This window comes from Cloeon dipterum, chromosome X (assembly GCF_949628265.1).
Source record: "Cloeon dipterum chromosome X, ieCloDipt1.1, whole genome shotgun sequence".
In the NCBI taxonomy this organism is placed as follows: Eukaryota; Metazoa; Arthropoda; class Insecta; order Ephemeroptera; family Baetidae; genus Cloeon; species Cloeon dipterum.
In genome coordinates, this window is record NC_088790.1 from 4,418,432 (window position 1) to 4,435,727 (window position 17,296).

A 17,296-nucleotide genomic window follows, 5' to 3' on the forward strand; every position below is an offset into this window, starting at 1 on the left:
ATCGAAGTCAATCAAGTTTGCTTCAAGAAATTAATTGAAGCCACGAAGCCTTCAAATATCGTTCGACCTCTGATTAAAAGAGCCGTCTTGAGTTGGAAGGCTCCAGTTCTTCCCAGAATGCAATTCTGTCAAAATCAAATGTATTCATCCTCTTTGTTTCACCAGCCAGCTCTCGTATAAAGGAGAAAGCTGCAGCAAACATTTGCACACTGCGGCACGACAAAAAAATAACGGAGTAAACATCCGCGCGCGCGAAAGCGAGTCCATTTGCAGGCAGCGCAAACAGGCGAATGCGTTCGTTGGGTGCAAGCTCATTAAGGGCCAAGGTGAGCGCAGATTTCCCGAGCTGCAATTCTTGGCGTGGTCGTTATCTCACGCTAATGGAGCGCGCTCGATGTGTCATTTACAAACATGACGTCAAAAGGGCCCACAGCTCGCCCGTTCAGATGGATGGTTGGATGCGTTTCTGTGTGAGCAGCTGGCGCCGATAAAGCAGCTTCTAATACACCATGAATGGTCGGTGCTCTCGCTGATTAAACCTCCTGCTTCTTTGCGCCTGAGAGTGGATGCGCCCCATGATTGCACCTGCGCTCACTTGCAATCAAAGGCAAAACTCGCGTTGTGTCTGAAACGTTTTTCCTACTATTTCTATTGACTTGTGCACTTTAACAACACATTTGTGTAAATATTTTTTTCCTTTACTTGATATATGTACATCGCGACGAGAGGGATCGAAATCAAGCAAAAAATCATTGAGAAACTAGGCGAAATCTGAAATTTAACAGTTCCTCGGTGCTGATTTCATTATTGCACATTGTCAAAATAAACTCTTGCTAAATTTCCCAAACAATCAACTACTTGCTACAGTCAACAATGCAAAATGTAAAGCGCTACTTTGAAGTCGATGTGTACAAAGCGTTCTCTTCTTGAAAAGATTAATTTTTATAAATGAGGAAATAATAATGAAAATTGAGCTCTAAGTGGATTTGTTTCAGGAGGGACGTGGCTCTTAACATTAATTAAAACTCTGAATAATCATCTTTATTTACATCCCAACTGCTTCTCTTTGTTTTTAAATTCTTTTTTATTAAGCATGACAAACAAAATGAAATAAAAGTGTCCACTCTCTTCCACGAGTGATTGATGCATATCTACGATGGATAAACTTTCTCAGAAAGATCTAGCTTATTTCCTTTGAAATATCTTCGTGCCCTTTGAGAACTTGTCGTTCTTTGACACACCGTCACGGCCGAATTATTTATGCTCAACGAAACATCTAGGGACGTTTTTCAAGTCTCTACTATATCTACGCTGTACTTATGTACTTATATTTTGATCGGTTGACCTCTTACGAGATTGGTAAACCACTCCCGAGTATAACATCGCGAACGAATTACATATGGAAATCCAGTAAGAGGACAAGCTCGTGTTACTGCCCCCGCACGCATCCTTGAAATAAGCAAAGCAGCAAGAATCGAGTCAGAAAGCTTTCAAAATCTTCCCATGACCGAGTGGAATCGTCATTGAAATGCAAGAGAATCAAATCGCAAATCAGACCGCACTTGACCCCCAAATATCGCTTGGACACTCAATACAAGCCAACAATAAGTCAAATCTACAAAAAGTGGCAGTAAATGCGAGGGTTGATTTGTGACAAATTTTGACAGGGCTTGAAATTTCACGATTCGGGCTCTCATTTCAAAGACTGCAAAATCATGGAAAAATCTTGTTCCAAATACATTAACTCATCCCTTAGGATTCATTTAAAGCCGAAATTGACCTAATTGTAAGTAGCACTGTAAATTTTTAAGAAAAGTGGCTGCAAAGTTATCATGCCAGAAGAATATAAGATGGATAGGAAACTGGCAAAAAAGCCGATTTCCTATCCACCTTGGTGGAGGGGTGGGTATGGGGAGAGGTCAATCCTTATTGGGTATGGGGAGGGAAGACTGAAGTGGTAATGTTGAAATAGTGTGCAAAGGGAGGTGGGAAAATGTCATGCTCGCTACGGTGACTGAGCGTAATCTGGATCTCGACAATATGTTGAAATAGTGCGTAAAGGGAGAATGTTCATCCTGAATATGTCATGCTCGCAAAGGGAGGCCAGAGTGCTTGCCAAAGATCCATGTTCATGGATCTTTCCAAAAAAAAATATGACGCGCATGCTCACAAAGGAATCACTGATGTTGGAATAAGGCAGAATGTCGTGGCGCGTGCAGAATGAAAAAACACTCGGTCTCCCCTGCAAGGAGAAAATATGAGGCGCTTGCTCACAAAGGAATCACAGATGTTGGAATAAGGCAGAATGTCGTGGTGCGTGCAGAATAAAAAAACACTCGGTATCCCCTGCAAGAAAAAATATGACTCGCTTGCTCACAAAGGAATCACAGATGTTGGAATAAGGTAGAATGTCGCAGCGTGTGCAAAGGGAGAATGAAAAAGCATTGAGTCACCCGTGCAAGGACAAAATATGACGCGCATGCTCACAAAGGAATCACAGATGTTGGAATAAGGCAGAATGTCGCAGCGTGCAAAGGGAGAATAAAAAAAACACTCGGTATCCCCTGCAAGAAAAAATATGACGCGCTTGCTCGCTAAAGGAAAAAAAGTGTGTGGACTGCTGCAGTGTGAAAAAATTGACTCTACTCTGTAGAACAAAAATAATTTTAAGAAATGAAAAGAGCGTCTGTTATTTTTTATGCTCTTTATTTAGTTGAAAGTCTTACAATGTCACATATCGTATCAGGCTGTGAAATAGTGCTATTGTTGTATTGGTTTTTTGACACAAACAATTTCGTTGAATTCACGTCTAAGCCCGGATGACTTTTGTGTGGAGGGAATTTCATGAAATATTGTGAAGGTCTGGGTGTATTGACATATCACAAAAGCAAATGTATATATATACACGCTCAACAAATTTCACAAGAAGACTAACATGAGAGAAAACAGTCTTTTCAAAAATAAAAACGCCTATTGCATCATCTCACAACTATTGTTGAACGAATTTCACAAGAAGGTTAAAATGAAAGAAACAGTAGGGGGCCTTTCAAAGGAAAGGTTAGGGTGAATGAGCATTGCATGTTGAAAAGTTTCACAAGAATATTAGAATGAAAGAAACAGTAGGTGTTCTTTCGCAGGGAAGGTCAGGGTGAATTGATATATACCATTATATGCTGAACAAATTTCACAAGAATATTAGAATGAAAGAAACAGTAGGGAGTCTTTCAAGATGAAATAAAACATACCTCGGTTCATCAATTAGAAAGTTGTCACGAGGGTGCGACCTCCAAGAGATTAGAAATGCGACTGTTGTCTAGAGATCAGGGTGTATTAACATATCACAATTACTATTGTATGTTGAACGAATTTCACAAGAAGATTAAAATTAATAAAAGAAACAGTAGGTGGTCTTTCAAAGGGCAGGTCAGGGTGAATTGATATATACCATTATATGCTGAACAAATTTCACAAGAATATTAGAATGAAAGAAACAGTAGGGAGTCTTTCAAGATGAAATAAAACATACCTCGGTTCATCAATTAGAAAGTTGTCACGAGGGTGCGACCTCCAAGAGATTAGAAATGCGACTGTTGTCTAGAGATCAGGGTGTATTAACATATCACAATTACTATTGTATGTTGAACGAATTTCACAAGAAGATTAAAATTAATAAAAGAAACAGTAGGTGGTCTTTCAAAGGGCAGGTCAGGGTGAATCGATATATCACATTGTATGCTGAACAAATTTCACAAGAATATTAGAATGAAAGAAACAGTAGGTAGTCTTTCAAAGGTGAAATAAAACATATATTACCTCGGCTCAAATATCTGCTGGATAGTCAGAGAAAGATGAAGACGTTTCACAACGGCAGGCCTTTACTTCGTCCCGATACGATGTCTGATCGTGGCGGTGTGCAGCCCTTAACAGAGACTCAGCTTGCTGTTAAGTCAATCTATGTTGAGAGTCTTCCACCAGTAATTGATTTTGATTGCGCTGGATATGCAATCCTTGAAAACATCCCAGAAGAAGCTCTCCAAGCTTTGTCACAAGTTGAAAACTCTAACTCTGATGATGTGCAGCAAAATGTGAGTACTATATATATATACAATCTTCAATATTATATTTCTGAAAATCTATGATACAAACTCAAGAGTAGTTAAAATATTTCATGATCAAGATAAAAATCTACACACCCAAACTATTTTTTCTGTTTGGTATTGCAACCTTTCATTTAATACCAAAAAAAAATAAGATCAAACTTTTTTTCTTAACACCTGTCATGTAAACTTTATTTCTAAGTAACAAAAACGTCTTGAATAACTAAAAAAACTTTGTTGCAACGAGTCAAATAATTTAGATTATGATGCCCTCAACGTTTATTTAGTCGATGAGGCTTCTAAGTTAGCTCGGATCACGTCAGAGTTGTTAGCGGAGGTGAATGTAAATTGTCGCAGTGCCTCAGTTCCCTACACTGAAGAGGCACTACCTACGGAGAACGTGCAGCCGATGGATCTAGGCGGGGTGCCACTCCTTCAAGAAGCGCCACAGCACAATTCTTCCGTCAATACGCAAGACGAATATGCAGGCAGGAGTTTAAATGAAGAATCCCTTGGTACAATGCGAGTACCTTTACAAGAGATAATTCTAAACGAAGCCAACCAAGATCCAAAACTTCAAGCTGAAATACCACGCAGTATAAGAGACCGTATACGAGACCTGCACGCCCAAATGCAAAAACATGATGTTGAGGGTAAAAATCATCTTAACGAAATTGATAAAAAACGAAAAGACCAAGATGCGACTATCACCCGCAATCATCAAATCGTGAAGAGTATTCAGGCTGCATGTTCAGCTGTTGCAGAAAAATTGAAGAAGGAGCAAGAGCAGTTGAAGGAGAAAGAGGAGAGAAAAAAACAGAGTGACAACGCTGAAGATGTGCTTAAACAATTACTGGCGGAGGAAAAAAATATTGATAAGAATATAGAAGACAATAGGAATATAATATCAAGCTACAAAAAATTCAACGACCAGTGTTGTCAACAGAGGGTGAAGCAGTATCAAGATGAAATCAAGAGTAAAAAAGAAAAACTCAAAGAAATGAAAGAAAATAAATCTGTAAGTATTTTTCAAAAAATCCATGTGAAACTAATTGTATTCTATTGCAGTATGTTGATGACCTCAACCAATCGTTAAATGAAAATGATGATCAATATAAGAAGTTAAAGGATCTTGCAATCGCCGAGCAAAAAGAAGTTAAAAAACGTATGAAAAATCAGCTGGAAGCCCTGACAAAAGAGCTCAACACGGCGAATAAACCAAAAAAGGTAGATAATGCCTTCTGCATACACTTTAAACACATACTAATTTTAAAATTGCAGAGGCTGGTGTCGATTTTATCATTGAGTCATCCGATACATAATAAGGTAGTATATTTAACAGTAAATACAGAATATGATTTAATAAAAATGTTTAGAGGGCAAAGCTAACTGAAGATTCTACTGGAGACCTTGCGGTGCCATCAACGTCACGGGTAAGTTCAGTTTATATATAAAATTATTCACAGGCTAAAAAAATAATTTTAACAGGCTCACGACAGCGTTTATATGGGATCTCTTCAACCTAGTGTGACAGACAAAAATGTGAGTGTACCTCTTATTTACGCTTTTATATTTCATTGACATCATCTCACTTTATAGCCAACACAAAAAGATGTGCCAGAGGCAACTAGTACAACCGCAGACGAAAACATTCCGAAGAAAATAAAAAAGAGAATCGAGGCTCAATCATATAAGGAACAGATAGAACACCTCGGAATTTTAACATCAATCAACGCTGCTATCATGAAGAAAGCCGTGAGAAAAATAAAATACATAAAAAGTATTATTCCTAACTTATATTTATTTTAGGGGCTCGACGCTGATGGTAGAAAATTCAGGCAGCTTAACACAAACGTAAATGCCATTAAGGTAGTCAGAAAGGTAAATAATTTCACCTAAAATCGCTTTGGTTCTTATAAATATTTATAGGCGGAAACTGACGTCTTGAGAGCAACCATGACTGCCCTTCAAAAGCAAGACGGGATTAAGGGAAAAGATCTCAAACCGGCTGCCAATAAATTTCTAGAGAACCTAGAAATAAAAGTAAGCGGTATTGTACACTCTCTAATCCAAATAATAATAATAATGCATTTCACGTTCTAGCCTCGTAAAGGATTTGAAGAAGTTGATGAGTGCGTTAACACGTTTGCTATGGTGAGTTACAATTTAACATACGCATGTACAAATCTAATGATTTTTATTTTTAGAAACTTGCCGCAACTCACAAAAACATTTGCTCGTTATTCCGTGATGTGGCCCATAAACTGAAGAACAAACTGGACAATGATGTATTTGAAGAGTTTTCAGAGTATTGCAAGGTGAATAGGAAAAAAAATATATCAATCAAGCATCCTATATAATGGATTTTTTCTGTTAAAGCAGGACACGAAAAACCAGCCTGGGGAAGCTTCAGCACCTAATCAGGTAAAGAAGAAAAAAAAACTTTTTAATAAATAGTGGTACTGGAAAAATCACTCATGGCTCATCAACCATATTTCCTTGTGTAGAAAATAAATGAAATAAAAAATAAAAATATTGTTTTTGTTGCCATACAAACAAACTTTACATAAAATGTTAAAAGACACTTTACTATCTCAAAAATTTACTTCAAATTCACTAAAACTAAATAATTTAATAAAATCAACCTCTGGCTAGAAAAATATTAAGAATAAGTTATTTGCAGATTGATCGAAAATCAGAGAAAATAAATTTTATGCAGAAAAAAAGGAAGACTTTATCGAGTGTTTTTTTTGAGCTATGAGTTATTTGTCTTTACTACGCTGAAAAAAATCTATTATCTATATTTTGACATCACTTTATTGGCGCTGAAATTTTATAGATTGCACTTTTTTATTCGTCTGCATAGCCCAGAGATTTCACATAACGCTAGTTTCAGCAGTGATAGTAAAATAATATTATTTTGCATAAAGTGGTTCAATAATATGAGACATTAACTTTTCTCTTTTAAGAAGTATACTAAATGTTATTTACTCGCAGGTTGGATTAGGAGCGACGAATCGTGAAAATACAGCACAGACACCCAGAGAACATGAAATGCAGCGTCTAGAAAAAAATTATTGAAGGTGCGCGTGAATTAAATTCTAACGACTCCCAAATAGAGGAATTGATAAATTTAGAACCTGTTGAAGGACCTCGAGACGGAGCAAAAATCATTCAAAATAACAAGTAGGGCGATTCGTACTCTTGAACAATTCAAAATGCGGTATACTAAATGCAAAGTTGAAGTGCTAAACATTAAAGCACAACCACAAATGTCCTTTTTGCTAGCCCTTGTTGATTGCGCTGAGTACATGATTGAAGATGTACACAAACTTGATTTTATAGGGTTTGTGATCTCTACAAACCAAGACCAGACATTGACGATACCTTTTATTCGACGGGCTCAATTCACCCCAGAAGTAATAACAAATCAAGTCCAATCATTCGCCCAGTCTGCAAGAGAATTTGTAGCTAGTAACGCGTTTCAACTTGACGTAATAGTAGCAGCCGATCTGCACGGCGGGGGTGGTCGATTTAAAAAGAACCTTAACGCTACGGAACAGAGATCTATTGTTACATCGAAAAACCATAAAAGGAATGGTTTGCTCTCAAAAGCATTACGTGCTGGGAAGTTTGATGTAAACATTCAACAGAAAATGTGTGTATTGTTTACAGTTGTTACTGGTAAAAAATTTTGCGAGTATAAGGAAAAGTTGAAAATTGTGGGAAATGATCCTAATGCAAATCAGAGTAGAAAAATTGAACTAGATAATGAGTGGAAAGATGTCACCAAGCAACAGTCACGAGACTTTGTTAATGACGTAATGTGGTTTCTCAAAAATTTAAACTTGTCTCTAGAGGAAGGTGCCGGTACCGAACACCTCAAAAGAATTCAACAGCTTTTGGGAAACGACTATAAATTAATTGTTTACTCGGGCCATTCAAACGAATCTCGTTCGTTCGGTTCAGCTTATTCACCAGGAGATGAATCTAAAAAGCATATTTATCTAGCCTACGACCAAGAGACACATATCATTATGATATGATGAAAAACCCTGCAAGTTATCTTTTGTCAAAATTTTACTGTACGTTTTGCGAAAAAGAGCTTTTTTTTTAACGAACGTCACGCTGACTGTCCCGGATCAAAATGCGCCAAGTGCAACCTTGTGTGTAAGTCAGACGTTCGATTGCCTGAGAAAAGAAATTGTGACGACTGCAACTTTGAATTCTTGACAAATATGTGTTTTGAGGGGCACAAAGAGCAAAGGAAATGCGAAGAGAGGAAAATATGTTGAAAATGCTGTTTGCTTATCGATTACAAGCTTTTAAACGGAAAGAATCGTATTTGTAACACGCGGCACTGTCAAAATTGTGAAAAATTCGTAAAACTTCCACACGTCTGCTACATTCGCAAACCTAGACCTAGCAAGAATCTCGAGGAGAAAGATAGCAATACTTTAATAACTTTTGCTGATTTTGAATGTACACAGCTAACACAGCACGATGAGGTGCTTGCAGACAATCGCGATGGAGTACGCAGAATCCATAGAGTAAATTTAGTCTGTTCTCAAACGGTATATAAAAATTGTCGAGATAGAGAGATTAACGAAGAAGGTCCACAATGCGAAGTGTGTGGAATGCGTGAATTATGCATTTCGAATATTAACGATCCTAACTTGAACGTCGTCAAAGCTTTTCTCGAAATGCTTAATGAAAAAAGCAGCGGGAAACATCGACCAGACAATTAGAAGGGCAGTTTATCAGACCATGTGTGCTTGTTTCACAATCTTAAAGGTTATGACGGAGTCTTAATATTGAACGAAATACTGCGAAGCAACAAGTGGACCGTGAAAACTGTAATACTTAATGGATTGACCGTAATGCAGCTGGAGATTGTGTACATTGAGTCAGGCGCAAGAATTACGTTTAAGGATTTCATAAATTTTGTGCCATACAGTCTTAGCAAATTACCAAAAGCATTCAAACTGAGCAATGATTTAGCAAAAGGATATTTCCCGCATTTGTTCAATCGACCAGAAAATTACACGTATAGAGAAAAAAAAATTACCGGCAATGGAGTTCTATGATCCGACAAATATGGGCGTTTCCCAGTACGAGGCAATCATAGGTTGGTATGAAAAGAAGTGAGGCGTCTAGAGGAATCAGATGATGAAGTGTTTGATTTCCCTGCTGAGATTGTAAAGTACTGCAAAAACGATGTGACAATTTTGAGACAGACTGCATTACAATTTAGTTCATTCTTCGAAACTTATGCGTGTATAGTCCTTTTCTTGAATCAATAACGATTGCTTCCCTTGTAAGTCTTTTGTATAGAAGGAACTTTTACAAACCAAAATCTATAGGATTGATACCGCGGAGTGATTCATATAGAACCAACCAAAGTAAGGAAGCTTTGATGTATTTTAGATATTTAGAAACGGAACAAAACCTGGTCAATCTCAAGCACGCTGGCAATGGTCAAGAAGAGATAGTCGGAGGATATCCTGTTGACGCACTATATAGACACATCAACTAATACTGTATACCAATATATGGGTGACTACTGGCATTTCTGTCCAGATTGCTATCCAGACGACGAAAAGGCCAACTTCGAGGCTAAAAAACAATACGAATCTGGACTGGCTAGAAGACAGGCAACATTTTTGCGAACCAGAACGCTGGAAAAATTGAAATACAGTGTTTTAGAGATGTATGGATGTAAATTTAAGGCATTATTGAAAGATCAACCACAAGTTAAGGAGAAATTACTGAAAGATCCGATTGTTCAAAAAGGATATTTGCGTGCAAGAAATTGCCTAAGCGGTGGTCGTACTAATAGTGTTATTTTGTGGCACGAATGTGGGCATGACGAGGAAATTAATTATTATGATTTTACTTCCCTCTATCCGACCACACAGAAATACTGTGAGTACATTGTAGTTCATCCTACAGTGTACACTACAAATTTCCCTAGTCTCGACTCTGTAAAGGGTTTTGTTTTCTGTAGAGTGTTGCCTCCAGATTCTCTTTACCACCCTGTACTACCACAAAAAGTTGGAGATAAACTTTTGTTCCATCTCTGTAAAAAATGTGCCACTCAAAAAATCACAATTCTCCATACTGCACCCACACCGATGAGGAAAGATCATACGGTGGCTCTTGGAGTTCGTGGGAGCTGAACTTGGCTAGGAAATTTGGATACAAGATCACTGAAATTACGAAATCTGGCACTACGAGAAAACAACCAAGTACAAGAAGAATGAAGATGAAGGCCTTTTCACCAGTTTTGTAAACGCTTTCCTAAAATTGAAGCAGGTAAAAAAAATCTCCTAATAAAAGTGCTTATGCAGCATAGCTTAATTCGCTCGTTTCTGATTTTAAGGAAGCATCAGGTTGGCCAGAAAACAACATGTCTAACGAGGACAAGAAAAAATACATCGAGTCATATGCGATCGAAGAAAGCATTGATCTGGACGAGAGTAAAATCGAAAAGAATGAGGTCATAAGAACTGTAGCAAAACTCTGCCTTAATTCGCTATGGTGAGCAATTTTTAACTATAGCTAAACTATTTAGGATAATTTATATCTGCAACTTGTTATAGGGGGAAATTTGGACAAAACGCAAGAAGCAAAACAGCAGTCATTGAGGTTCGCAGCAGGCTCCTTGAACTTCTCTCTGCCCCTAGCGTCACTGTGACCAATATTATGTGTGATGCAACATCCAAAGCAGTAGTTCAGTACAATGACGATCAGGATACTTTGAATAATGTAAATGTTTTGGTAGCAGCGTTGACTACTAGTCACGCAAGAATTATGCTATACCAGCTTTTACACATTTTCTAGGTAAGAAGGTTCTAGCATTTGACACCGATAGCGTTATTTACACTCAAAAGAAAGGAACACCTCTGCTTAAGACCGGTCGATTCTTAGGGTGTTTGACAGATGAAGTAGCCGAATATGGTGAGGGTTCCAAAATAACCAAATACGCATCTCTTGGTCCTAAAAAACCATTGTTTTGTTGTACAAAAAACCAGACGGAACTTGCAAAGAAGTGAGAAAATGTAAGGGTATAACATATTGAAACAAAATAATATCCAGGAAACTCTAGCATGGAGTCAATTGAAAAAATTGCTTAACGGAGAGGTTGATGAAATCAATATTCAAATTCACAACAAAATTCAAAGATCATCCGATTTCCAAATTTATTCGGAAAATGGTACTAAGAAAATGCGATTGGTCTATGATAAAAGAGTATTGATTTCCAAATATGAAACAATCCCTTGGGGCACAAAGAGGGGTGCTAAAGAACCTATCCACGATGAAAATATTGTGATTGATGAACTGGAATATTAGAAACCATATCCCTTGAATTGGACATGCAATACTTCTCCGTTTATTTGAATTGATTTTATAAATTTTTTAATATCAGATTTGTAGAATGTAAATTTGTAATAAATCGAACACGATTTGAAAATTATATGTATATTGTTTCAATGATTTCCACAAAAAAAGTTAAGATTTATAAACTAGTTTTTGAATGTAAAAAATAAGTTGGTATGGAAAATTTCGTATAATCATCAAATTGAAATTTGCTAAAGGTTTTGTCTTCTTCTTATGTAATCGCTAGGAAAATTTTAAATAAAAATGGTTGGTTTTAAATTTTGAAAGAAATTTATTGGTTGCAATACAAATTATTTCTCATTGTTTACAACATGGATCTTGCCAGAAAAATATGACGCGCATGCTCGCAAAGGTAGTGGTAGCGAACTGGAATAGGAAAGTGCGATCGCTTGTGCAAAGGGAGAATGCATGTGAACGCTACTTCATGGATCTTGACAGAAAAAATGACACGCATGCTCGCAAAGGGTGTGTAGGATAGCGAGCTGGAAAGCACGATCGGTGGCTGATCGCATGCAAAGGGAGTATGAAAAAAGCATTGAGTCTCCCATGCAAGAAAAATATGTCGCGCATGCTCACAATAGAACACAGAAAAAGTGCGTGGTCATATTTTTCTTGCATGGGAGGCTCAATGCTCCTATGCTTTTCCTTTGCAAGCGCTCAGCCAGCGATCGTGCTTTCCAGCTCGCTATCCTACACACCCTTTGCGAGCATGCGTGTCATTTTTTCTGTCAAGATCCATGAAGTAGCGTTCACATGCATTCTCCCTTTGCACAAGCGATCGCGCTTTCCTATTCCAGTTCGCTACCACTACCTTTGCGAGCATGCGCGTCATATTTTTCTGGCAAGATCCATGTTGTAAACAATGAGAAATAATTTGTATTGCAACCAATAAATTTCTTTCAAAATTTAAAACCAACCATTTTTATTTAAAATTTTCCTAGCGATTACATAAGAAGAAGACAAAACCTTTAGCAAATTTCAATTTGATGATTATACGAAATTTTCCATAGCAACTTATTTTTTTACATTCAAAACTAGTTTATAAATCTTAACTTTTTTTTGTGGAAATCATTGAAACAATATACATATAATTTTCAAATCGTGTTCGATTTATTACAAATTTACATTCTACAAATCTGATATTAAAAAATTTATAAAATCAATTCAAATAAACGGAGAAGTATTGCATGTCCAATTCAAGGGATATGGTTTCTAATATTCCAGTTCATCAATCACAATATTTTCATCGTGGATAGGTTCTTTAGCACCCCTCTTTGTGCCCCAAGGGATTGTTTCATATTTGGAAATCAATACTCTTTTATCATAGACCAATCGCATTTTCTTAGTACCATTTTCCGAATAAATTTGGAAATCGGATGATCTTTGAATTTTGTTGTGAATTTGAATATTGATTTCATCAACCTCTCCGTTAAGCAATTTTTTCAATTGACTCCATGCTAGAGTTTCCTGGATATTATTTTGTTTCAATATGTTATACCCTTACATTTTCTCACTTCTTTGCAAGTTCCGTCTGGTTTTTTGTACAACAAAACAATGGTTTTTTAGGACCAAGAGATGCGTATTTGGTTATTTTGGAACCCTCACCATATTCGGCTACTTCATCTGTCAAACACCCTAAGAATCGACCGGTCTTAAGCAGAGGTGTTCCTTTCTTTTGAGTGTAAATAACGCTATCGGTGTCAAATGCTAGAACCTTCTTACCTAGAAAATGTGTAAAAGCTGGTATAGCATAATTCTTGCGTGACTAGTAGTCAACGCTGCTACCAAAACATTTACATTATTCAAAGTATCCTGATCGTCATTGTACTGAACTACTGCTTTGGATGTTGCATCACACATAATATTGGTCACAGTGACGCTAGGGGCAGAGAGAAGTTCAAGGAGCCTGCTGCGAACCTCAATGACTGCTGTTTTGCTTCTTGCGTTTTGTCCAAATTTCCCCCTATAACAAGTTGCAGATATAAATTATCCTAAATAGTTTAGCTATAGTTAAAAATTGCTCACCATAGCGAATTAAGGCAGAGTTTTGCTACAGTTCTTATGACCTCATTCTTTTCGATTTTACTCTCGTCCAGATCAATGCTTTCTTCGATCGCATATGACTCGATGTATTTTTTCTTGTCCTCGTTAGACATGTTGTTTTCTGGCCAACCTGATGCTTCCTTAAAATCAGAAACGAGCGAATTAAGCTATGCTGCATAAGCACTTTTATTAGGAGATTTTTTTTACCTGCTTCAATTTTAGGAAAGCGTTTACAAAACTGGTGAAAAGGCCTTCATCTTCATTCTTCTTGTACTTGGTTGTTTTCTCGTAGTGCCAGATTTCGTAATTTCAGTGATCTTGTATCCAAATTTCCTAGCCAAGTTCAGCTCCCACGAACTCCAAGAGCCACCGTATGATCTTTCCTCATCGGTGTGGGTGCAGTATGGAGAATTGTGATTTTTTGAGTGGCACATTTTTTACAGAGATGGAACAAAAGTTTATCTCCAACTTTTTGTGGTAGTACAGGGTGGTAAAGAGAATCTGGAGGCAACACTCTACAGAAAACAAAACCCTTTACAGAGTCGAGACTAGGGAAATTTGTAGTGTACACTGTAGGATGAACTACAATGTACTCACAGTATTTCTGTGTGGTCGGATAGAGGGAAGTAAAATCATAATAATTAATTTCCTCGTCATGCCCACATTCGTGCCACAAAATAACACTATTAGTACGACCACCGCTTAGGCAATTTCTTGCACGCAAATATCCTTTTTGAACAATCGGATCTTTCAGTAATTTCTCCTTAACTTGTGGTTGATCTTTCAATAATGCCTTAAATTTACATCCATACATCTCTAAAACACTGTATTTCAATTTTTCCAGCGTTCTGGTTCGCAAAAATGTTGCCTGTCTTCTAGCCAGTCCAGATTCGTATTGTTTTTTAGCCTCGAAGTTGGCCTTTTCGTCGTCTGGATAGCAATCTGGACAGAAATGCCAGTAGTCACCCATATATTGGTATACAGTATTAGTTGATGTGTCTATATAGTGCGTCAACAGGATATCCTCCGACTATCTCTTCTTGACCATTGCCAGCGTGCTTGAGATTGACCAGGTTTTGTTCCGTTTCTAAATATCTAAAATACATCAAAGCTTCCTTACTTTGGTTGGTTCTATATGAATCACTCCGCGGTATCAATCCTATAGATTTTGGTTTGTAAAAGTTCCTTCTATACAAAAGACTTACAAGGGAAGCAATCGTTATTGATTCAAGAAAAGGACTATACACGCATAAGTTTCGAAGAATGAACTAAATTGTAATGCAGTCTGTCTCAAAATTGTCACATCGTTTTTGCAGTACTTTACAATCTCAGCAGGGAAATCAAACACTTCATCATCTGATTCCTCTAGACGCCTCACTTCTTTTCATACCAACCTATGATTGCCTCGTACTGGGAAACGCCCATATTTGTCGGATCATAGAACTCCATTGCCGGTAATTTTTTTTTCTCTATACGTGTAATTTTCTGGTCGATTGAACAAATGCGGGAAATATCCTTTTGCTAAATCATTGCTCAGTTTGAATGCTTTTGGTAATTTGCTAAGACTGTATGGCACAAAATTTATGAAATCCTTAAACGTAATTCTTGCGCCTGACTCAATGTACACAATCTCCAGCTGCATTACGGTCAATCCATTAAGTATTACAGTTTTCACGGTCCACTTGTTGCTTCGCAGTATTTCGTTCAATATTAAGACTCCGTCATAACCTTTAAGATTGTGAAACAAGCACACATGGTCTGATAAACTGCCCTTCTAATTGTCTGGTCGATGTTTCCCGCTGCTTTTTTCATTAAGCATTTCGAGAAAAGCTTTGACGACGTTCAAGTTAGGATCGTTAATATTCGAAATGCATAATTCACGCATTCCACACACTTCGCATTGTGGACCTTCTTCGTTAATCTCTCTATCTCGACAATTTTTATATACCGTTTGAGAACAGACTAAATTTACTCTATGGATTCTGCGTACTCCATCGCGATTGTCTGCAAGCACCTCATCGTGCTGTGTTAGCTGTGTACATTCAAAATCAGCAAAAGTTATTAAAGTATTGCTATCTTTCTCCTCGAGATTCTTGCTAGGTCTAGGTTTGCGAATGTAGCAGACGTGTGGAAGTTTTACGAATTTTTCACAATTTTGACAGTGCCGCGTGTTACAAATACGATTCTTTCCGTTTAAAAGCTTGTAATCGATAAGCAAACAGCATTTTCAACATATTTTCCTCTCTTCGCATTTCCTTTGCTCTTTGTGCCCCTCAAAACACATATTTGTCAAGAATTCAAAGTTGCAGTCGTCACAATTTCTTTTCTCAGGCAATCGAACGTCTGACTTACACACAAGGTTGCACTTGGCGCATTTTGATCCGGGACAGTCAGCGTGACGTTCGTTAAAAAAAAAGCTCTTTTTCGCAAAACGTACAGTAAAATTTTGACAAAAGATAACTTGCAGGGTTTTTCATCATATCATAATGATATGTGTCTCTTGGTCGTAGGCTAGATAAATATGCTTTTTAGATTCATCTCCTGGTGAATAAGCTGAACCGAACGAACGAGATTCGTTTGAATGGCCCGAGTAAACAATTAATTTATAGTCGTTTCCCAAAAGCTGTTGAATTCTTTTGAGGTGTTCGGTACCGGCACCTTCCTCTAGAGACAAGTTTAAATTTTTGAGAAACCACATTACGTCATTAACAAAGTCTCGTGACTGTTGCTTGGTGACATCTTTCCACTCATTATCTAGTTCAATTTTTCTACTCTGATTTGCATTAGGATCATTTCCCACAATTTTCAACTTTTCCTTATACTCGCAAAATTTTTTACCAGTAACAACTGTAAACAATACACACATTTTCTGTTGAATGTTTACATCAAACTTCCCAGCACGTAATGCTTTTGAGAGCAAACCATTCCTTTTATGGTTTTTCGATGTAACAATAGATCTCTGTTCCGTAGCGTTAAGGTTCTTTTTAAATCGACCACCCCCGCCGTGCAGATCGGCTGCTACTATTACGTCAAGTTGAAACGCGTTACTAGCTACAAATTCTCTTGCAGACTGGGCGAATGATTGGACTTGATTTGTTATTACTTCTGGGGTGAATTGAGCCCGTCGAATAAAAGGTATCGTCAATGTCTGGTCTTGGTTTGTAGAGATCACAAACCCTATAAAATCAAGTTTGTGTACATCTTCAATCATGTACTCAGCGCAATCAACAAGGGCTAGCAAAAAGGACATTTGTGGTTGTGCTTTAATGTTTAGCACTTCAACTTTGCATTTAGTATACCGCATTTTGAATTGTTCAAGAGTACGAATCGCCCTACTTGTTATTTTGAATGATTTTTGCTCCGTCTCGAGGTCCTTCAACAGGTTCTAAATTTATCAATTCCTCTATTTGGGAGTCGTTAGAATTTAATTCACGCGCACCTTCAATAATTTTTTTCTAGACGCTGCATTTCATGTTCTCTGGGTGTCTGTGCTGTATTTTCACGATTCGTCGCTCCTAATCCAACCTGCGAGTAAATAACATTTAGTATACTTCTTAAAAGAGAAAAGTTAATGTCTCATATTATTGAACCACTTTATGCAAAATAATATTATTTTACTATCACTGCTGAAACTAGCGTTATGTGAAATCTCTGGGCTATGCAGACGAATAAAAAAGTGCAATCTATAAAATTTCAGCGCCAATAAAGTGATGTCAAAATATAGATAATAGATTTTTTTCAGCGTAGTAAAGACA

The 17,296-nt window shown here is 37.3% G+C and overlaps 2 protein-coding genes and 2 long non-coding RNA genes across 5 annotated transcripts in view; 3 read left to right on the plus strand and 1 right to left on the minus strand.

Annotated features, from left to right (window-relative positions):
* The window catches only part of Sytbeta (Synaptotagmin beta), a 60,411-nt gene that overhangs the window by 12,011 nt on the left and 31,104 nt on the right, over positions 1-17,296 (plus strand). The window lies entirely within an intron of this gene.
* LOC135947153 (uncharacterized) lies at positions 1,892-6,626 on the plus strand. Of its 2 annotated transcripts, none has more exons than XM_065495789.1 (11): positions 1,892-5,115; positions 5,166-5,324; positions 5,379-5,423; positions 5,474-5,530; positions 5,586-5,639; positions 5,697-5,852; positions 5,907-5,978; positions 6,027-6,140; positions 6,201-6,251; positions 6,305-6,415; positions 6,477-6,626. In XM_065495789.1, the coding sequence occupies exons 1-11, from the start codon at positions 4,507-4,509 to the stop codon at positions 6,552-6,554; spliced, it is 1,506 nt and encodes a 501-aa protein (XP_065351861.1). In that variant the 5' UTR covers positions 1,892-4,506; the 3' UTR covers positions 6,555-6,626. The 2 variants fall into 2 exon arrangements, with proteins under 2 accessions (XP_065351861.1, XP_065351862.1); XM_065495790.1 differs by having other exon boundaries at positions 1,893-5,115; positions 6,480-6,626.
* On the plus strand, positions 7,728-11,476 carry LOC135946282 (uncharacterized). Its single transcript, XR_010575506.1, has 3 exons — positions 7,728-10,412; positions 10,480-10,637; positions 10,700-11,476. It is a non-coding gene; the product is annotated as an uncharacterized LOC135946282 (long non-coding RNA).
* On the minus strand, positions 12,640-16,645 carry LOC135946290 (uncharacterized). Its single transcript, XR_010575508.1, has 3 exons — positions 13,749-16,645; positions 13,524-13,681; positions 12,640-13,461 (listed from the first exon to the last, which is right to left on the minus strand). It is a non-coding gene; the product is annotated as an uncharacterized LOC135946290 (long non-coding RNA).